Source organism: Geotrypetes seraphini, chromosome 5 (genome assembly GCF_902459505.1).
Source record: "Geotrypetes seraphini chromosome 5, aGeoSer1.1, whole genome shotgun sequence".
In the NCBI taxonomy this organism is placed as follows: Eukaryota; Metazoa; Chordata; class Amphibia; order Gymnophiona; family Dermophiidae; genus Geotrypetes; species Geotrypetes seraphini.
Window position 1 is genome coordinate 201,055,374 of NC_047088.1, and position 22,766 is coordinate 201,078,139.

At 40.1% G+C, this 22,766-nt stretch overlaps 1 protein-coding gene across 5 annotated transcripts in view; it reads left to right on the forward strand.

The window, feature by feature from the left end:
- Positions 1-22,766, forward strand: part of SLC25A12 (solute carrier family 25 member 12) — a 167,063-nt gene that overhangs the window by 133,892 nt on the left and 10,405 nt on the right. For all 5 annotated transcript variants that reach the window (XM_033944419.1, XM_033944420.1, XM_033944421.1 and 2 more), the window contains 2 exons: positions 1,501-1,581; positions 15,002-15,142. In XM_033944419.1, the coding sequence (XP_033800310.1) occupies positions 1,501-1,581; positions 15,002-15,142 (222 nt within the window). The remainder of the gene's footprint in view (positions 1-1,500; positions 1,582-15,001; positions 15,143-22,766) is intronic.

Genomic DNA, 22,766 nt, shown 5'->3' on the forward strand with positions numbered 1-22,766 from the left:
GCTTGTTGCATTGCATCGAGGCACATAATTTGAGCTGCCAAGTTTTGTAGAATTGTCTTATAAATGTATTGGCTGAATATCACTGCAAAATGGATAATTTTTCAACTCAACCTTGCCCTGTCCCCAAATTCATCCCCTTCTACAGATAATATCAGTTTTCTGGTCATTAATGTTACATGTGCATTTGCCTTTATTGAGGGATATCCAGAATGGGAGCTTGTTTAGAAAAGAACTTAAAACGTTGCTTTTTCAACTGGCTTTTGCAGTATGCTGAACATCTACAACAGGGTGCCCACACTTTTTTGGCTTGCGAGCTACTTTTAAAATGACCAAGTCAAAATGATCTACCAACAATAAAATTTAAAAAAACACAAAGCACACTGTACCCAGAGAAAATGTTAATTATCATTTGTATTTGGGGTTTTTTCCAGAGGTCAAGGCAGATGACTTTAAAATGGGCAATGTCACCTCAGTAACAACTATACAAAAATATACAAATATACTCCCTCCCCCTTTTACTAAACCACGATAGCAGTTTTTAACGCAGAAAGCTGCGCTGAATTCCCTGCACTGTTCTCGACGCTCATAGGCTCCCTGCGCTACAAACCGCTATTGCTGTTTAGTAAAAGGGGCCATAGTGCAAAATATAGACAGCAGGTATAAATTCTCAAAACGGATACATTTTGATCACTAAATTGAAAAAAATCATTTTTCCTACCTTTTTGTAAGGTGATTTCATGAGGCTCTGATTGCACTTCCTTCTTCTATAAAGCCAATATTTCTTTCTTTCTGCCTTTCTTTCTCTCTCCCCCTGTCCCCCCCAAGCCATTGTGCCGATTTCTCCACTTCCCCAATTCTTTCCCTACCCCCACCCCAAGCCACCAATGCGATTTCTCCCTGCTGCTTCCCCGAGCCAGGCCTGGGCCCACAAGACTTCACTTCCAACGTCAATTCTAACGTCAAGGAGGAAGTTCCAGACAAGCCAGGCAGTGATTGGCTGGCCTAGAACTTCCTCTCCGTCGTCAGAATTGACGTCGGAGGAGAAGTTTTGTAAGTCTGGTGCTCTTCGCACCAGGCCTGACTTGGAGAAGCAGCAGGGAGAAAAAGAACGCAAAGACAACACGATCGACTCGCATTGTCTTTGCGATCTACTGGTCGATCGCGATCGACCATTTGAGCACCCCTGAACTACTTGATATTGGGTCTGATGGAAGCTGAGGTTTTTTCTTCTTGTTTTTAATTTTGTGATGTGTAAGATCTGTCTGAACTTGCTTGTGAATGTTTGATATGTGAACCATCTAGACTTTTATGAAAGTACAGTATGTAAGTCTTTAAAATAAATAAATATTCTATAACTTGTGTGTGCAAATTTGTGAGCTGGATACAAATTTGTATGTGCAACTTTTTAGAATTAGAAGTTAGTGGCTGCTGGTGAATGTATAACTTCTTTTGAAATACTAGCCCGAATATTTTTAAAATATCTTGATAACTTTCTAATAGGTAAATGATTTTGTCAGAGACAAGTTCACCCAGAAGGATGGCTCAATTCCATTGCTTGCAGAGATTCTTGCTGGTGGCTGTGTAAGTATCTGTTTTTATGTACACAAAATTATCTTTGTTCTTAGCTACATCTAATGGAAAATGGATACGGAATCAAGAGTTTACCCTTCATTGTAAAGTTGAAGACAAACTTCATAAAGTCTTTCTGCATTTTCTCTTGTCTCTGTACTCTCTCAATGAGCATGCCAGCACTCTTGACTCCTGCCCAGACTTGTACCAAGGTTGGCTTGAATAGGCCATAACTAGGCCATATCTGTTTATCAGGTTGATTTGGTGAGGATGAGATTCCAAGCTGAACACACACAGTCTGACAGAGGAAGAAGACACCACTATCTTACAGCATAGGGCAAGATATAACAACAGAGACCTTGGTGATTCAGTCATGCATTACAGGCAGTCGGATTTAGTATCCTACAGGGATTGGTAAACAGTTGTTTTCTTCATTAGAGCAAGCTGGCAGTGGTTCCACTGAGCCTCGGTTTCACGGCTGAATCAGCAAAGTTAGGAACAGCACTTCACTGCTGCCTCCATCAGATTTCTGTGTAATCTTCCTTCTAAATGATGCACATTATAGATATGAGATTAAATGAACAGCAAATGAAGTTTTTGTTATATTAACACAGATACAGTGGGACTTTCGCAGATGATTCTATTTGGAATAAGAAACAGACCAACACATCAGCATTTGAAATATGCTGTGCACAGCTGAAATATAGATGGAATTTGGGCTTGGGCAGGAAGGATTATATAGCTTAGTATCTCTGTGAGCAGGCTGTAATTAGAAAAGGTTTGAATATGTTATGATACAAAACTTGTCTCTAGTGCTTTGACTGTGTCCTTTCTATGATCTTTCCGATGTTTGCTTGTAGTGTTATGTTCTCATAACTAGTCTAAGTTCTTTTATTTAACATCTGAGCCTTAATAGTTTTCAGTCACATGAGGCTGATGGGAATAAAACCTCCCAGCTTGCTTTAAAATCTGGGGCTGCAGGGTTAGTGGCACCTCCCTTCCCCCCACAAGCTTGTAATTTGGTGAAAGCATTTGCCCGAATGCCCTATGGAGCTGGCGGCTGCTTCCTCCTCTGGCTACTTTGGAAGTGTGGCATATACTTGAGCTCTTTTGCCTGTCATCTTGCAGGAGTTGCCTTCTTAGTACTGCGTGTAGCAACTGGAAGCCATTCCAAGCAATAAAACACACAGAGTTGGATTCGGTAAATGGCGTTGAAAATTGAGCACTAGGAGAAATCAGCGCTCAGTGATATTCTATAAAGGGCATTCTGAGAATTGCACACTATAGAATTGTTCTTTCCCCTCTTCCCACACACAACTTTGATCACAAGGATTTACACCAACTGAAACTTGGTGTAAATACCGGTACACATGTTGAACGCAGACCCCCTCGGATTCTGTAACAGTGTACGCATCTTGGGAGAATACCACTGTCTGGCCCGTGCCCCTTTTTGGGGTATGCAGCATTAAAAAATACAGCACAGCAAGATGTACTCATGACTCTCAGTTGCCCCAATGCTGTACTGTTAAGTTTTGAAAATAAAGTAGATTAGTAAAGTTAGGCATTTTAGGGGTAAACTCTCAAAAGGTGGCTGAAATTTAGGTGTTGAGATAATGTGCATTAAGTGTGAATTCTATAATGGCTGTTCTGTGCACAGCTGCTGTTACAGAATACTAACTTTATGCGGCAATCACTTATGCTAGCTCAATTGCTGGCAAAAATGCTTTTGTCTATCTAGGCAGTTAAACGTGTAATTGCTAGTATTTTAGAACTTGTGCATGCGACTACCTGATATGCTCATGCCCTTCCCATGTTCATGTTCCCTTTTGAAGTTGCAGAGTCTGTTAGCATTCAGTTATTGGCAAGTTAATTAGCTTGTTTATCAATGGAAACGCATGTACATCTTGAGATCGCGCCCAACTTTGAGAGCAGAAAATTTGGCAACTTATAATGCGCTTTGTAATGCATAAAATTTACTGTCTGCAGGATTTGTTTTCTTGTTTGGGTGACCAGAGATGTGGTTTACTTGTAGGTCAGCAAAGGTCTTATTACTGTTTTATATAGGATGCTGAGAAATAAACCAAGCAGTCTGAGTGTGGGTCCCAAGGTGGCTTAGAAACTGGAGTGAATGATTTATGATTTATTTAAAATTTGCTATACCGCTAAGCATGGAACATAACAAAGTAGTTTGTAATTGCATATTATTTTAAGTTGTCCATTTCCTATTAATTTTAAAATGTACATCACTTTGAAACTCTGTAAAAGTGATCCAATTAAATTTTAAATAAACTTGAAACTAATAAAGATAATAAGAACTCCCAGTTATTTCTAGAAAAGGCCCATTACACAAGATCAAACAAACTAATCAAACACAATTTTAAAAGTAAAACCTCCTGTTTGCTCTGAATAGCTACATGGACAGGTTTCATACCCCCTCAACCTTTCTTCCATCTCTGGAGGAGATCAAGAAATAGCTACCAGTCATAAATGTAGTTTAAACATCAAGACCTTGGAAGTTCTTGGTGACCTACTAACTTGTAGAAAACCAACCAAGAATCTCCCTGAGCCATGGGCGACAACCCATTTTATTAGCATATGTAAGTTACAATACATTTACTTCATTAAGATCCAATGATAAATTGCATTCTCCAGCAACATTCTTTTGGTTAATTCTGATCATATAATTTCTTGTCAATCCTATTTCATTAGTAATTTTTCCTGGCAACAATATAATGACTTAGTTATCATGCACTATTTAGTTTCACTGCTATCAACAATATAGGGGGCGTTCGAACTAGTTCAATTTATTGGACATCTTGTAACAAAGTGTTCACTTAGGGTACAGTGACCTGTTCCCTATTCTAGGACCCATCTATTTCCCAATCTTACAGGAAGTAGCAGCTGAGACATACATCTATTTAAAAACTTTAAATAACACTTGTCAGTAATGCTAACCATACAATATTCCTTTTACTGCAACTCTAAAGCATTTCTACATCATTCAGCTTCATCTTTTATATATTTTTATATAGATAGATAGATACTGGAATCTTTCTTCAGGTATCCTAGGCAAGGTGTGAATCACACATATTGAGTTATGGGCCCCCCTTAAATCCAGCTTAATACTATTATTGCCATCACTCCTAGAAGATGAATCTGTAGCATTAAGATACCCAGAAAGAAAGTCGTCATAATTCCACCCAATTAAAACTTAACAACCATATTGATCTTCTAACCTAAAAGTGTGCATAAAACAATATCCCCCGAATTCCTATGAGCATCGAAGCTGTTACTGCTGTGGCTGGTGCTAAAAACCATACTACTGTTTTATAAAAAGAGAAGGGGTTTGTCTTTATTCATTTTTTTGAAGTTTTTAAGGGAATTTTCTGCAATAATATTAATAGGGAATTGATTCCAAAGAGAGGAAACTAACTAGAAAAATATATTTTCTCTAGTAGACTCCCATCATGCTTTAGAAAGAGGAGGCATCACTCATTTATGTGCCATAGTTGATCTAAGAGCCCTCCCTGGAGCATAAAGTACTACCATGTTCTATGTTACCATACATGCTAGATAAGATATGATCTCAGTGTACAGTGCTTTATAAGCAAAAGTCAACAATTTAAACAGATCTATATTGAACTGGTAATCTTTTTCAGAGCAGGTGTATCTTTTTCAGAGCAGGTGTACATTTGCAAGCTTTCTGGGCTAACACTGGGAGTTTATTTGATAAAGATACATAGGCCTTTATAAGAGAGGCACCTTTCCAAAGTTCTCACATGGGTGTCCTGTTATAGAGCTGCTGCCAATCAGGGTACCGTATTTTTTTGGGACCATAAGACGCACCGGACCATAAGACACACCCACCTGTAGAGGAGGAAAACCCAAGAAAAAAAAATTTGGTTCCAAATTTTTTTATTCTTGGTTTTTCCTCTGTACATAGGTGCATCTGGTGCTGGGAAACCCAAAGCCCGAAGCTGCCCGAAGCCACCCATAGGCCCCCCCCCCTTCCCGGTACCTTTTTAGTGGTGGTGATCCAGCGCGGTCTCCTGGACGGCTGCCTTTGTCTTAGAAGAGTGACGCGCAATGCAGGAGAGTGATATTTGCACTTCCTGCCTGGTCCTGCGCTGCTCTGTGATTGGCTGCAGTCAGTAAGCTATCTTCCAGCTCTGTTTTCCTTGTAAATGTTGCATTACTTATCAGACAAACAGATATATTTTTAATGAACTGGATCAATTGCAATATTTCTTGGAACCAACCTTGGCACCCGCTATTCAGGCTAATTGATTAATTAATCCAAAGATCTCTGCATTTTTCCCCTTTTCATTTATTTTCTCTTTTGAATTTTGTATTCGTTAATTAATTAAATTTATTTCCTTTGTCAAAGTATTGTACTCTTTGATTTGAAAATATAAAAAAAATTTTAAAAAGAATTTCCACAGGTTTCACTCCCTCTGCTCAAAGAAAGCACGCTACTGTACGTTGTTCTTTGATGGTACAATCTAGCAATTGAGCGTCCATGTTTCTGACCTCGTGACTACCACATAACTAAAGGCCACGCAGCACTGTGCAGGAACAAACTATCCAACAGGCAGTGTACGAGTACGCATGTTGCATTTCACCAGCTCTGTTCCGGTTATCATGTAATTTAACAATTGCCTTTAATTGTTTGATTCGCGCTCTTATTTTCAAAGATCATATTGAATGTTTAAACAGTTGCAAAGTACTCATATTTTGAAACTATGCAAGAGGTCCAAGTTTTTTTCCAGACACTGTAGAATATGCTGGAGGTAGGATTAGAAAAGGCAAGAGGTCTGATGTGACAGGGGTCATAGCTGTATCCCTTCCAGCCCTGTGCATGTCATAGGGCGCATTCTGTCGAATCTGAAGCTGCTTTCTCTTGGGACCCTTTCTGTCACTTCTGGTTTATTTACTTCCTCATGTTAGAGATGTGTTTCCGTTTCTGTGACAAGGTTAAACAGACATCCATATTACTGATATTTCTGTTACCTGTGATTACCTTTTATTTAGGCTCTAATTCAGGGGTAGGGAACTCCAGTCCTCGAGAGCCGTATTCCAGTCAGGTTTTCAGGATTTCTCCAATGGATATGCATTGAAAGCAGTGCATGCAAATAGATCTCATGCATATTCATTGGGGAAATCCTGAAAACCCGATTGGAATACGGCTCTTGAGGACCGGAGTTCCCTACCCCTGCTCTAATTTGTCAACAAATTGATACATGTTTGTTACAATATATAACAGGTACCAAGAAAAGAGTTACCATTTATAAAGATTAACACACGCACACCCCCTTTTACAAAAGTGTAGGGTGGTTTTTAGCACAATTGTGATGTTCATAGAATTCCTATGTGCGTAGGAGCTGTTACCCTCGCAGCTGGCACTAAAATCTGTGCTACACTTTTGTAGAGAGGGGGGGGGGGTGTAAAATTAGATTTCTTGCAGTGCTTTTGTAGATTAAGCCATTGTTTGACCAGCTCTTATGCAAACGAGTTTCATCCACATTGGATTCAATTTTCCAGATGGATTTTTACATTTTTCTGAAAGTACTTGGGAAGCGTAAATTTTGTGGGCTTTCTCCATAATAGTTTATGCACAAAGGGGACAGTTTTAAAAACTGGGCCAATTGATGTAAAATATACCAGTGTTTTTAAATTTATTTTTTGCCCACAGAGTTCAATGGCTTATTCATGATAACTAGAAAACGACATAGAACAATAAAACAAATACATGAAAATAAGCAAATTTTCCTTGTCATTTACCTGTTACCTCCTTTCAGTGATGCATGGTACTAGGAGAAATGACAAGCAAAATAGCACATTTAAAATAAAATAACTTACAGAAACAAAACCAAAGAAGAGCCCTAAAAATTTAATTAAAATCAACTTCTTCCTAATTCATGCATGACCAAATGATTTTTCAATGAAACAGGCCTTCACTTTGTTGAGAGAGGTCAGATAGAGGGGCTTTTGGTAAAGATGAACTAGGGGGGGGGGAGGTCATTCCAAAGAATCAGAGCAGAAATTGGTAATGCTCTAAATCATGTCTTCACCAATGGGACATTTTTGGAGAAGATACCAGCAAAGGCATTTCATAATGAAAGTACTGTAGTGAGGTGGATGATGTTCTTTTAAAGACTTCTGAAATACTCTGACCCTTCTGGCTTCAACATCTTAAAAATAATCACAGGTATTTTAATTTTATTCCTCCAGGCGGGGTGGATAACCGATTAAAAGGGGGCCGACTGTGGCGTAATATGCTCTTAGCAAGGGTAGCAAGAAAGACTCCATGCAACAGCATTTGGGTCTGTCCAGTGGTCCATCGTGCCCAGCAGTCCACTCACGTGGCGGCCCCCAGGTCAAAGACCAGTGCCCTGAGACCAGCCCTACCTGCATATGTTCCGGTTTAGCAGGAACTTGTCTTGAATCCCTGGAGGGTGTTTTCCCCTATAACAGCCTCTGGAAGTGCGTTCCATTTTTCCACCACTCTCTGGGTGAAGAAGAACTTCCTTACATTTGTATGGAATCTATTCCCTTTTAACTTTAGAGAGTGCACACGCTCGTTCTCCCTACCTTGGAGAGGGTGAACAACCTGTCTTTATTTACTAAGTCTATTCCCTTCAGTATCTTGAATGTTTCTATCATGTCCCCTCTCAGTCTCCTCTTTTCAAAGTAGAAGAGGCCCAGTTTCTCTAATCTCTCGCTGTACAGCAACTCCTCCAGCCTCTTAACCATTTTAGTTGCTCTTCTCTAGACCCTTTCGAGTAGTACTGTGTCTTTCTTCATGTATGGTGACCAGTGCTGAATGCAGTATTCCAGGTGGGGGGCGTACCATGGCCCAGTACAGCGGCATGATAACCTTCTCCAATCTGTTCATGATCCCCTTCTTAATCATTCCTAGCATTCTGTTCTCCCTTTTTGCCTCTGCCACACATTGCACGGACGGCTTCATCGATTTGTCGACCAGTACTCCCAAGTCTCTTTCCTGGGGTGGGGGTGGGGGTGGGGTCGTCTCTCCAAGTACCGCCCCGGACATCCTGTATTCGTGTATAAGATTTTTGTTACCAACATGCATCACCTTACACCAGGGATCTCAAAGTCCCTCCTTGAGGGCCACAATCCAGTCAGATTTTCAGGATTTCCCCAATGAATATGCATTGAAAGCAGTGCATGCACATAGATCTTATGCATATCCATTGGGGAAATCCTGAAAACCCGACTGGATTGTGGCCCTCGAGGAGGGATTTTGAGACCCCTGCCTTACACTAATCCACGTTGAACCTCATCTGTCATATTGCGGCCCATTTCTCGAGCGTGTTTATGTATAAGGCCTTTAAACTGGAAGCTAGGTGCCCAAAAACAAGGAATCTTGTAGACGCTTAGGGGAAAGTTACCAATGGGCTGCTTTTCCACAGGTTGTACTATTTTAGCAAAGGGTCTCATCGCATAAAGTGGGGACCCTGTTCTAAAATAGCACAATTTGTAATAAAATAACCTGTCTTAACAGTAGCCCACATTGATAACGTCCTTCCTAAATCTAAAGCCTGAACAATCATTCCAAAATTATCTGTAGGAAGCAACAGTTTCATCCTGCTCACTAAGCATAACATAGAAAAAGCTGATTTTTTTTATATAAATCTTTATTAGTTTCAAAAACAAACATAAAGTGCAATAGAACATATGAACAAATGATAAAATAATCAGCACTTATATCTACCAAATAATTATATAATTACATATCTCCTGCCTTCCCCCCTCCCCCCACCCTCCCTGGATGTGCATAAAATTCATTCAGAAATCAAAGGCTTATACTAGAGATCAATTCTTTACAAACTTTGCTAATGTACCCCAAATCTCTTTAATTTTGTTATAATGACCCAATTGTTTCAAGTGCATTCGCTTATATTTATAAAATTGGCATAAGGTTTCCCTCCAAAAGATATAATGTAGTCTATCCCAATTTTCCCAGATTTTTTGTAATTAGCTGATTTTACTTAGCAAGTTTTGCACCAGGTTTTTGTGGTACAGTAGTTTGGGTCAAACTTTCCCCTTTGAAAACGAATCCAGTACAATATACCTGCAGAGATTTGTATCTATTTTTTTTTTCTGTGTGTTTTGCTCTTGAAAATAATGCACATAGGTTTGAAAAACGTAACCTGTGCATGCTATTTCTCTCCCTGACCTAAACATTTCCCAGACTTCTTGCTTATAACTGGCTATAAGTGTGCACTGTTTATTTATTTATTTATTTTAAAAATGTGTCAACCGCCTATTCCTAAGTGGCATTACAAAAGCAACTTGCATAAAGTAAAACAAACGCGACTTATACACATATCATAAAACCAAGGTTTCATAAGATCGTCACAGAATCATGACAAGGACTACAGATTAAAGAAGTGTCATAAGAGACGCTGCTATATTTGCTACAGAAGTTGAAGGCAGACGGGGGAAATAAAAGTAAGAGGGAGCCTAACACACTAAAGACTACATCAGGACCCACTAGATTATCATAACAATCTTAAAGGTTCAATTGCTGTTATAGATTTGTTGACTCAATAAAACATTTCTGGAAACAAAAAAATAAAATTGGCATCCTCTACATCAGTGGTCTCAAACTCAAACCCTTTGCAGGGCCACATTTTGGATTTGTAGGTACTCGGAGGGCCTCAGAAAAAGTAGTTAAAGTCTTATTAAAAAAATGATAATTTTGCGTGAGGTAAAACTCTTTATAGTTTATAAATCTTTCCTTTTGGCTAAGTCTTAATAATAATAATGTAATTTATAGCTAAAGAGACATAATGATCAAGAAACTGTTTTATTTCACTTTTGTGATTATAAACATACCGAGGGCCTCAAAATAGTACCTGGCGGGCCGCAAGTTTGAGACCACTGCTCTACATTGTCTATCTCCCATCTCCCCTACTTATGAAATCCCCATTTAATCAGATAAAGGTGGGACAATTTTCAAACAGCCAGGTTACTTGAGTAAAATCCTAGTTAGTAGGGTAAATGTCTTGAAAATTTCCTTTATAAAGTACAAGGTTTGGTTTTTTTCCAGCACTGAGGCCTGATTGAAGTGCTTAATTAAACAGGAAAACTAAAATAAAAGATTTTTAATTCAGGCTTTATCAGATGGTTTTAGGTGTATTTTGTCAGAAAAATTAAAAAGAAAAATAGAAGTCTGTACCCAAAGTAATAGCGTGAAGTGTGTGCTTCCTGCTGTGAAAGTTGCTGTCCAGTTGTGAATTAGAACCCATGTAAGTAACATTGGTGAAACCCTGACTTATCTCCCTGGCCCTTCATTTGTGTGTCAGACAAAGGAGGGCTTTATATTAGCAGTAAAGAGCAGTGTGTTCTGAGGGTGGAGGTCAGAGGTCATCTCCTCCTTCTTAGTTTAAGGTAGTTCTTGTTTGTTAAGTGAATACAGAAGAAGCAATAAAATTACCAAAAAAGGTGCACCATAATCTATAGCACACTCTCTGCTTGTGCTGAATGAATGGCTGAGGAAAGCAGTTTTACTTACAGTCATGTGGAAAAAATTAGGACACCCCATGAAATATTCATTTCTTTCTTAAGAAATGTTCATATATCGATGTCAAATCTGTTTTTTTATTTATCTCTGGAAAAGAAAGTGATGGAATTGCAGGTAAACAACAAAAAATTTATTTGATTTTACTCATGAAACAAAAGATATTCACAAAAATGTGTATTCTAACTGAGGAATAAATTAGGACACCCTACGCCCTACTAGCTAGTGTTACCCCCTTTGGCTGAAATAACTGCAGTGAGACGTTTCTTGTAGCCATCTATCAGTCTCTTGACATCGGTCTGAGGAAAGTTTGGCCCACTTCTCAATGCAGAATTAATTTCAGCTGTGAAATGTTTGCGGGGTTTCTTGCATGTACAGCCCATTTCAAATCACCCCACAGCATTTCAATGGGATTACGATCAGGGTTTTGATTCGGCCACTCCAGGACTCTCCATTTCTTAGTTTTCAGCCAGTCCTTGGTGGATTTACTGGTATGTTTTTGGTTATTGTCATGTTGCAGGGTCAGGTTCCACTTCAGCTTTAATTTTCTTACAGATGGTCTCACATGTTCCTCAAGCATAGTGGATTTTATGATGGTGAGCTGGCCATGTTCTGCTGCAGCAAAGCATCCCCAAACCATGACACTTCCACCTCCATGCTTCACAGTTGGTATGAGGTTCTTTTCCTGGAATGCTGTATTTTGTGTACGCCAAACATGTCCTCTTTTCTGATGTCCAAATAATTCAATTTTAGACTCATCTGTTCATAGAACACGTGGTGTTTGTCTACGTTCTCTGTGGCAAACTTCAGTCTGACCTTGATGTTTCTCTTAGAGAGTAAAGGTTTCCTCCTTGCACACCTCCCATACAAGTTAAATTTGTGCAGCCTCTTTCTGATTGTAGAGGCATGCACTTTCACATTAACAGTAGCAAGAGTCTGCTGTAGGACCCGTGATGACATTTTAGGGTTTTTGGAGACTTCTTTTAGCATCTTGCAGTCTGCTCTGGGGGTCAACTTGCTTGGGCGGCCAGACCTGGGCATGTTGGCAGTTGTTTGGAAATTCCTCCACTTGTACACTATTTTCCAGACCATGGAATGGCTAATGTCAAATTCTTTCGAGATCTTTTTAAATCACTTATTAGACTTATAAGCTGCTACAATCTTCTTTCTGAAGGCCTCAGAAGCTCTTTTGATTTCACCATGGTGTTCACTCTTACCGCAGCAGTCATGAGCACACCAAACTAAATGTCTGAGGTTTAAGTAGGGCAAACCTCCTTTAAAATGCTGAGTAACGATGTTCTAATCATGTGCACCTGATGTGATACACCTGTGTGTGATTTGAGCCACTTTAAGTGGGAAGATATGTGGGGGGTGTCCTAATTTATTCCTCAGTTAGAATACACATTTTTGTGGATATCTTTTGTTTCATGAGTAAATCAAGGAAAATTTTTTGTTTACCTGCAATTACATCACTTTCTTTTCCAGAGATTTAAAAAAAAAAAAAAAGATTTGACATCGATATGTGAACATTTCTTAAGAAAGAAATGAATAGCCTTCATTGCTCGACCCTATGAGCACATTAGTGGTAGGTCTGAGCAATTCATTATAATTTAGTAGCATGATTTTATGTTAAAGAATGTTCACTCTGTGTTCTATAAGGTGTGTGCTATAAGTGACCCGCAGAGGCATTATGGCCCAAATTCTGTAACTGGCGCCTAATGTTAGGCACCTGTTTTAGAGGAGCCCAACTAGATAAGCGCCTATCTAAATTGAATAATAAGCTCAGTTAAGCTTTTTAATCAGCAATAATTGAAACTTAGGCATCTATCTAGAAAGAGCGATTCTGTAACAAGGCGCCTCTGAAAATTTAGGCGGCCTTCAAAAAAATATGCATGTTGGGCGTGGGTTCGTGTTAGGCACCTTGTTACAGAATTGCTGCTCTTAAGCGTGATCAAGTGCTCGCATGGCTGCCTGACTTTGAGTTGTGCCTAGAGCTGTCCTATTTATTGGGCACCTCCAAAATAGGTGCTTCTCAATGTTGATTCACTAAACAGCAACCTATTTTACTTGAATCGTGCTGAACATGCCTATTTCGGCACCTAACTTCTAAGCGCTTCTTGTAGAATTTGCCCTTATATTGTTAATACTTCTTAGGTGAATCGTGTTAGATAACATTAACACATGGCCATTAATGAAATAAATAGAAAATCTGGGGTTTTATGGCTGCTGTAAAAATGACCTTAGTGTGCAGGAAAGACCCAAATAAGAGCACACTAAGACCACATGTTGCCACAGCTTGGTAACAGAAGAGTAGCCAAGCTTTGACGTCAGGAGGACCAGACCTTTTGTAAAATAACCTAATAGCCTCCAAAGCAGCTAAACTGGGCAGACAAATCACCACTCTGTTATCTTCGACTACAGACTACAAAACCTTCAGGAGAGATATTAAAACCATACTCTTCAAAAAACACATAAAACCTATCCAGCACAACCAATCCCAACCCAATATCCAACACTCTATTTACCCTTAGATCTCTCTAATACTCTTTTATCTACCAAACGTTATCTAAAACCCATAATTTCACCCTATTCTTATCTCCTAAAGACCTCCACTTCCCTTTGGTAACTCTTTACCCAATATATATTACCTTAAAAATTCTATGTCATCGCTTATTCTATTCCTTCAAATTTTGAATGTAATTTTGTTTTAGTTTGGATGTAATCCGCCTTGAACCGAAAGGTAATGGCGGAATAGAAATCACTAATGTAATGTAATGTGATGGTGTGAGGTTGAAGGGCTGATTCGCATAGGTGCCATTTCATTCAAAATCCATTTTAAAGGAGCAGCCTCTCCCCTTGCACCCTACCTAGCTACATCTCTGCTTAGTTAAAGGACTCTGAGGCTTAGATTGTAACACTGTCTACATAGTTGCTCTGTTTTCTGAATGTGGCATTCCTGGTAGAAGAACTTTGGCTACCTCGTGGCAACCATCCATGTTACTTTATTGAGACGTTTTAATTGCCAGTTCTAGAATACAAAACTGGGCATTACAGTAAAATGTGGTAAATTTTTTTTTTTTTCTCACTGTAAAACTATAACAACTAAAAAAAAAAAGTGTCATTTGATAGGAATTTCATTCTCTTCTTTCAGTGTTATACTGTAGGCCAGGGGTGGGCAATCTTAGTCCTTTAGGGTCACAACTCTGTTGAGTGTTCAAGATTTTCACAACAAATATGTATGAGATTGATTTGCATGTACTGCTTGCAATGTATGTAGACAGATTTCATGCACATTTATTCTGGAAATCTTGAAAACTCAACTGTGGTTGCTCATCCCTGCTCTAGGTCCTTTTGTACCCTACCCCCACCATCTTAATCAGACTGGTAGTGCTTGGAACATTGTTGTTTCTGACTGTTTTTGTAAAGATGACGAGTGCTGGGCTCTGGTGCCCTTTTTGCCTACAGATGTTAGAAACTGTGAAAGATGCCACAAATGGAGAGAGTCCACAGGGTGCTAGAAGGAGAGGAGGAGGTTCTCCTTGACACTGTGTATTGTTCCTCTAGTAACAGAGATCAATATCTTCCGACAGAACCAGTAAAGCTTTCCTGTACTTTTTAAAATCTTGCTTTATACAGCAACAGGGTAAATGCAAGAAACATTTCTCAGAAACAGCCATAAAGTGAACTAATTGTCTCAAAAAACATTGGGGGTTTTTTTGTTTGTTTGTTTGTTTGTTTTTACCAAGATGAGAGCAGCAACCTACCAAACCTTTCTATTCTAAATTCTTCCCCCAGGAAGACACAAAGTTAGGATTTTCATTTTGTTACTACATTTGGTTTTCTGTCAGGTGGAATCAGTTATTTGTCATCATATTTGCTTTGCAGGCTGGAGGCTCCCAAGTAATCTTCACTAATCCTCTGGAAATTGTGAAGATCCGATTGCAGGTGGCAGGAGAGATCACTACTGGTCCCAGAGTCAGTGCACTGACGGTCCTAAGGGACTTGGGCTTCTTTGGCCTTTACAAAGTAAGCGTGTTTTTGTCTTCAGAACTGCAGCACAGTATTTATTTATGACACTTCCTTTTGTGAATCACCTTCTGCCCTTTATCTTCTGGATGCCATCATCCTCCCTTGCCACTATCATTTGGCGATAGGAATACCATATTTTTATTCACATAACCTGCGCATTAAACACATTTCAACAAACCATGCTCTATCCCTTGTGTGCTGTATATGTGAGATTTTTTATTAAGATACACTAATTGCAAAATTAGACCATTTGTTTTTAAGGCCTTTGCTTTTTCGGGGGGTGGGGGTGTTGTTGGAAGTTTTTGGTTGTTTATTGTTTTTGTTTTTTTTGCGCTTGCAAGAATTTAAAAAGAAAAAGCCTTAAAAATAAATGCTAGATTTGTAATTAGCACATCTTTGAAAAATATACTGCTATTAGTGCGTGTTGTATTCGGGGGCATTTCATACGAGTTTATTTTTACATAAACATGAAATTTGTGAGCGTTATATGTTTGAGTGCATTATGTGCGTAAAAATATGGTTATCCCACCCCTGGTCACAAGTTGAGCAGCTGAAATAATCCCACTCCTCTCCCTTGCCAGGGGTTATGAATGTTGACTCCTCAGTATGCTACCAACCAGGGCAACAGAAGACCTCATCTGGCAACTGTTCTCAGGTCCTCTGCATGGCAGTAGTGTGGGTTGAAGCTTCCAGTGCTTCTCTGTTAGCCAGATGGTGGGAGGTACACTAGGCTTTTTTGGAGTAGTAAATATCCAGGGTACAGAAAACCACAATAGCAGTTTTCTTACAGCCATGGTCAGTTTTGGCACATGATATTATCCAAAAAACATGAACTCTGCCAAAAAATGTAAGGGAGAGAAAAGAAAATAAACATGGGCTATTCATTTACAGGCTGTAAATATCCAGGTGTAGTTCTGTGATCTATCTTTTTCTGTACGGAATAAGAAAGAGTCCCAGCTCCGTGAAGTTTGAAAACAGGTTAAAACACATTTCCTGAAGTTTCTTTTCTATTAGAAAACATGATTATGCGAGATGTTGCCTGGTGTGCCGTAGGGCCGCCATCAGGGCAGTACTACCAGTCCTGCATTCAGGGGCCCGGAGCTGACAGGGGGCCCGAGGCAGGGGCGCCAGTAGCTTCGCCAAGGCAAAGTGAGTCGATCACCCAGGACTCACTTTGTCTTGGCGATCTAATCTATCGAGCCGATAAGTCTTCTTCTCCCCGACGTCAATTCTGCAGTCGGAGAGGAAGTTCGGGCCAGCCAATTGCTGCCTGGCTGGGCGGAACTTCCTCTCCGATTGCAGAATTGACGTCAGGGAGAGCATGCATCGGCGTCGGCTTTGGGGCCTGTTATCCATTGGTGGGTCCTGTTCCCCGATGGCAGCGGCAGTGGCAGTGGCTTGGGGAATGGCAGGGAGAAAGAAAGAAAGGGGGCAGGCAGGGAAACAGAAGGAAAGAAGAGAAACAGAAAAAAAGAAAGAAAGGTCAGGGAGAGAGGAAGAAAAAGTTGGGGGAGGGAATGAGGTGTGGAGGAGAGAAAGCATACAGGCTGATAGAAGGGAAGAAAGATTGGATGCACAGTCAGAAGAAAGTGCAACCAGAAATCACCAGACAAGGTAGGAAAAATGATTTTATTTTAAATTTAGCAAAGTGGAGGCAGTATTACCACAGTTTTCAAAGGAATTTGCCCAAATAACTTAATAGTTAACTGGGTAAATTCCCAGAGATGAAAACTTCCCTTCACTTACTATGCACAGTTCTGAATTTATATCTGCTGTCTATATTTTACAATATGGTCACCTTTTACTAAACCGCAATAGTGGTTTTTAGCGCAGGGAGCCTATGAGCGTCAAGAGCAGCGCTGGGCATTCAGCGCAGCTCCCTGCGCTAAAAACTGCTATTGTGGTTTAATAAAAAGGATGGAGGGTATATTTGTCTATTTTTGTATGCTATAAAAACCAAATACAGAGAGAGACTGAGAGCTGTTGACGAAGAGCTACGTGTGTGTCTTTCTTCGATTCCAGCCAGAATATCAGCTTTGTGTTCAGCCAAACAGGCCCAGGTTTCTCACTGAATAAAGTATTTTATAATTTTTCACTATTCTGTTTACTTAATATTTCATAATAAAGTAATTATAAAATACTTTCTTTGTGTTTATTTGATTCCTATTCAAGAGAATTACTTTATATATAGTCAATATAGGCACAGAGTTAAATTTTTTAACATTTTCTAATGGTGGTGTGCCTCGTGATTTTTTTCATGAAACAAGTGTGCCTTTGCCCAAAAAAGGTTGAAAAACACTGGATTATATAATCAGCCATATTATGATCAAGTTTTAGGCTGCAAAAGTTAGGATTTGAATATAGCGCTTGCTCCCGTCAATGTCCACAGGTGAATGCCATGTTTATTGCTGTTGGTCACGTATTATTGATCTCTATCACCTGCAGATAAGGGTTACACTGATTTTTTATTTTTTTTTTCCCCCTCCCCATTTTTTCTGTACTTTTCTGGCTGTCACTCTATTTCTCAGACATTGTAGTAGTCTGCAAGTTGCTGTAGATCTCTTGTGGATTGCAGGAGATGCTGTATTTGTTGCATTCCTGCAAGGACTATATAGTAAGTTTGCTACTGTGCTAAGTTCCAAACTGTACTTTAAGACGTGTTTGATCCATTTTTATTTATTTTTTTGCTGACTTTAAACACCTGAGCATTGGTATTGTTCACAGCCGAAACCGCTTAAACTTTGCATTATATTTTTGTGGCAGCGAGACGCATCTTGGGCCCTCTATGGCAGAGCATTGGTTCTTTTCATTGCTGTTCACTGCTGTCTTCTGCAGTAGAACGCTTTTCGACTGGTTTCATGAAAAGTTTCTTAAGCTGTTCCCTTTGTCGGTTTCGTTTGGGCACCAGACTGCCCAGCATTTATTTCAGTCCTTTGCTATCCCCATTGTTATCTTTGCAGCATGACCCTCTCTCTATCTTAATAATGTGACAGCAGTGAAAGTGTGGTACACTTTAGTGGGATTTAGCTCTTTAAGGCATTAAGTGGTGGGATTTGTCAATAATGAATTCCGCTGAAGAAAAGCCCACACTGCACCCTACCTTAGCAAAATGCCAGTCAACGTAGACCCTTTCCCTGCAGGTACACTTACTAACATCAATACAGATCAGATGTAATGGAGCAGAAGTTATTAGTTTTCCTTAAACAAGAAAATAGAAAACATTTCTCCTGGTACTACGTGTCATTGCTTGGAGGTAATAGGTAAATTCAACAGACTTAGTAGTGACAGCAGTGGGCCTGATGAATATTCTGTTGCCTGATTTTTCTGTCTTAAAGGGATACAATAGAAAGTTACCTGTAATTGTAGGTTTATTTTTTGTTTGTTGGTCTTTTCTGTAGTATACCTAAAACAATTTACATATTACATACAGGTACTTTCTCTGTCCCAAGTGGGCTCACAGTCTAAGTTTTGTACCTGGGGCACTTGTAAATTTAGCAACTTGTCATACTGCTGGTGTTCCTTCAAAGGGCAGGAGGTACTTGTTTTTTGCATATATGATAAATTGTTGATTTGTCTACCATGTCCTGTGAAATAACTTTTTCAAAGCAACTTCTTTTTCCATGATCCAGTTTTGATTGTAGGCATGTTGTGGCAGAACAATTTGTAGAGTTTATGACCTCTAAGGTGGTATTGAATCCAAGACGAGCAACATACTGCCAGGAGTACAGTACCGAGACAACATTGGTAGAAGTGCTGAATGAGATCGGGGGTGATCCTCGATTTGGGGGATGTGGCATTGGTGATTTTGTTGACCTGGTGTCAGCTTTAGACACTATTGATCCAACACTATTACAGTTTCAGTCTTTGAGAATAGATGGTAGGTACAGTGCTGGTGTGGTTTAGGAGCTTTTTTTTTTTTTGCATCTGCATACATTTTCAGGGGCGCATAAGTAACAGATATCTTCTCGCAAAGTGCAGATGTGTGGTATACCACAAGGGTCCCTGTTATCACCCATTCTCTTTAATGTATTTGTCAATTCACTGGTTAGTTCCATTCCGATGTTTGGTGTTAGCTCATACATGTATGCAGATGATCTTAAAATTTGGCATACTCGGAAGGCTAATATTGACTTGTTCTCTACCAAATTATTTGTCTAAGGTTCAGAGCTAGTTGATATCATATCGAATGTCTAAGTGTTGAGAATACTGTTGTCTGTTGAATACAGAATGGTCATGTGACACTGCGTTCTTATATCTACTTGATCGATCATTGCCTGTGTTGTCTTCTTGTAAATATTTTGGGATTTTGATTGATGAAACTTTAACTTGCTCAGCTCACGTAGTTAGCCTCGTCCGGTGGGTAAATACTACCCTGTGGAGGTTATGTTCTGTGTGTGAATTGATCAATAGTTCATCATTTATGACTGATAATTATTCATGACTCAATTTAACTGTACAAATGTAGTGTTAACAGGGCTTATGGAAATAAATGTTTGTAAGTTGCAGACTATGCAAAAACATGGCAATTCGATGTTGAGTGGAGTGGGTCGTTACAAGCATGTCACCCCTCTTAACCATGTCACCCCTTTTTTTTTCTTTTCATGAATTGCATTGGTTGCCAGTTGAGGCTCATGTGAATTACAAATTTGGTTGTATTTGCTATAAGGTATTGTTTGGCCTTCCACCTAACTAGCCTTGTGGATTTGCTCACATTTGTAAATTCAAAACACTCAACACATGCATGCTGTATTTACCGTATTTTTCGCTCCATAAGATGCACCCTAGATTTTGAGTAGGAAAACAAGACAAAAAAACATTCTAAACCAAATTGTGTACTAACATATACTAGGCTCAGCACCCAGACCCCCTCATTCCCTGCAAGCTCTGCACCCAATCCCACACTCCTTGCCAGGCTCTGCACCCTGTCCCCCATCTCCTACTAATTGTAATGCAATTTTTTCCTTTCATTATTCATATACACATAGCAGATATAAATTCTCAAAACTGATACATTTTGATCACTAAATTGAAAATAAAATAATTTTGCCTACTTTTGTCTGGTGATTTAATTAGTTTCTGGTTGGACTTCCTTCTGACTGTGCATCCAACATTTCTTTCACAGTCCAGCCCCATCCCCTTTGGGCCCAGGTCTCTATCTCTTCTCCCTCTGCTTACCCTCCCCAGATCAAATGTCGGTTCTCCTTTGTACCTACCACTACCTTTGTTCCAGGTCTCCCTTTCTTTCCCTCCTCTGTTATGATCTTGCATCTCTCTGTTCTTCCTCAGGACTCTCCCCCTCTGTCTTTTCTGTCTGCACCTCCCATAGTCCAGCATCTGCCTTCTGTCTTTCCCCTTTGGTCCGGGCCTCTCTCTCTCTCTCTCTGTCTTTCTTCTGCTTAACAACCCCAGCCCTCCCCCCCCCCCCAATGTCCAACATTTTTTCTCCTTTCTTCCAGGTTTTTATCTGCTTCTCTCTCCTTCCTTCCTTCCTCCCTCACTGGTCCAGAATCTTTCCACCTCTCTGTAGTGTCTCTCTCTCTCTCTCTCTCTCTCTCTCTCTCTTCCCTCTATACACCCCCAAATCCAACATCTGCCCCCCTCTCTTCTGCCTCCTCTTTGTTTCAGGTTTTTCCCTCTCTGTATCTTCCTTCTGCTAACATTTTGAGTCCTCCCCTCTCTACCCCCTCTAATCCAACATCTGCTCTGTCTTCAAGTCTGTTTCCCACCCCTCCTCAAGGTCCTTTTCTGTCTCTCTCTCCCGCCAGGGCCCTCATGATGGGCAGAGCCTTACCTTCTCTACTTCCTGCGAGGTCATTGTCTCCGGCTCCCAGACGGTGCTGGATTGAGCTGGGATGGGTAGCAGAAGCCCTCATAGTGCAGAGCTGAAGCTTCTGTCTGGATCTGAATGCATGCTCCAGAGTTGGCAGGCTGTCATAACCTCCCCAACAGTTGCTCTGCTTGCTCGTTACCTGGGGCAGGAGATCGGGGAAGACACAGCTCTCCTTTTCTGTAGAGAGGTCGTTTTCCATGCTGTGACTGCCGCTGAGCTAATTATGGCAGCCTGCAGAGTGAACCTAGCAGACTTCCGTTGGCCTCCGAAGCACATTTCCTCTACCGCGGTCCCGCCCTTTCTCTGAAGTCAGGGGCAGGACTGCGGCAGAGGCAACATGCTTCGGAGGCCAATGGCATCTTGCTAGGTTCACTCTGCAAGCTGCCGTAATTAGCTCAGCGATGGTCACAATGCAGAAGATTACCTCTCTTGCTGGGTGCGGGAAGCAGCTTAGAGATAAAGCGCCCCCCCCCCCCCGGACCATCGCGAGCCTAATTAACTTTAAAGGGGGAATCTGGAGGATGCTGTGGGGGAAGCTGAGAAGACAGCCGGGTGCTCACAGACGCTAGGGAGAGCTGTATTTGGCGTGGGCATTTAAAAAGGTACAACGGGATGGGGGTAAGGTGTTTTAAAAAAAAAAAGTATCTTCGCTGCATAAGACGCACTGACATTTCCACCCTCTTTTGGGTGGAAAAAAAGTGCGTCTTATGGAGCGAAAAATACGGTACCTCTCCTTCAGTTAAAGGCTGTCAATATAAAAATTATCATAGTCCTTTGTCGTTTCAAGCAGCAATATGGGATAAAAATTTGAATTCTTTATTAATAATAATAATTTTATTTCTTATATACCGCCAAAGCCATGGTAGTTCGAGGCGGTTTACATAAGAGGAGCTGGACAGTCAACGATATAGTTACAATATAGAATCAATGAATACAAGTACATTGAATGCAAGTACAAATAAGAAGAGATGGACAGTCAGCGACATAGCAATTAATTCAGTATACAGAATATGAGAGATAATGAACAACAAATTCTTAGGTGACAAATCGGTTGAACAGTTTCGTTTTTACTAATTTTCTAAAACCTAGATAGGATGTGGAGAGCATGATAATGTTACCTAGCCAGTCGTTCATTTTACCTGCCTGGAAGGCTAGAGTTCTCTCCAGGAATCTTTTGTAACAGCAGGCCTTTATTGTTAGGTGTGTAAATATGTGAATTTTACGTGTGGGCCTAATAGTGCAACCCAAATTGAAGTGGGAGACCAGGTATATAGGGGCCAAACCAAAGATTGATTTGAAACGGAGACAAGAGAATTTAAATAATACTCTAGCCTCGAAGGGCAGCCAGTGAAGTTTTTGATAAAAGGGACTTATGTGTTCCCATTTTTTTAAACCGAAAATCAGATGTACTGACGAATTTTGAATATTTTGGAGTTTTTGAAGAGTTTTCTTGAAAGATCCCAAGTAAATAATGTTGCAATAGTCCAGCATGCTTAGAATAGAAGATTGTACCAGTAGACGAAATGATGCTGCATCGAAGTATTTTTTGATGGTTCTTAGCTTCCATAATGTTGAGAAGCATTTTCTGGTCAGTAGATCCATGTGAGCGTCTAAAGTAAGGTATTGGTCGAGAGTCACTCCCAGAATAGGGAAGTCCTGAGTGTTCAAGGAAATTTTTGAATCTTTGATTTTATCATTTGGGCTTGCCAGAAAAAACTTGGTTTTATCTGAGTTAGCGACTTCTTGTTCTTATCAGCATTTTAGGAGACAATTAAAAATGTATTTTTTGCA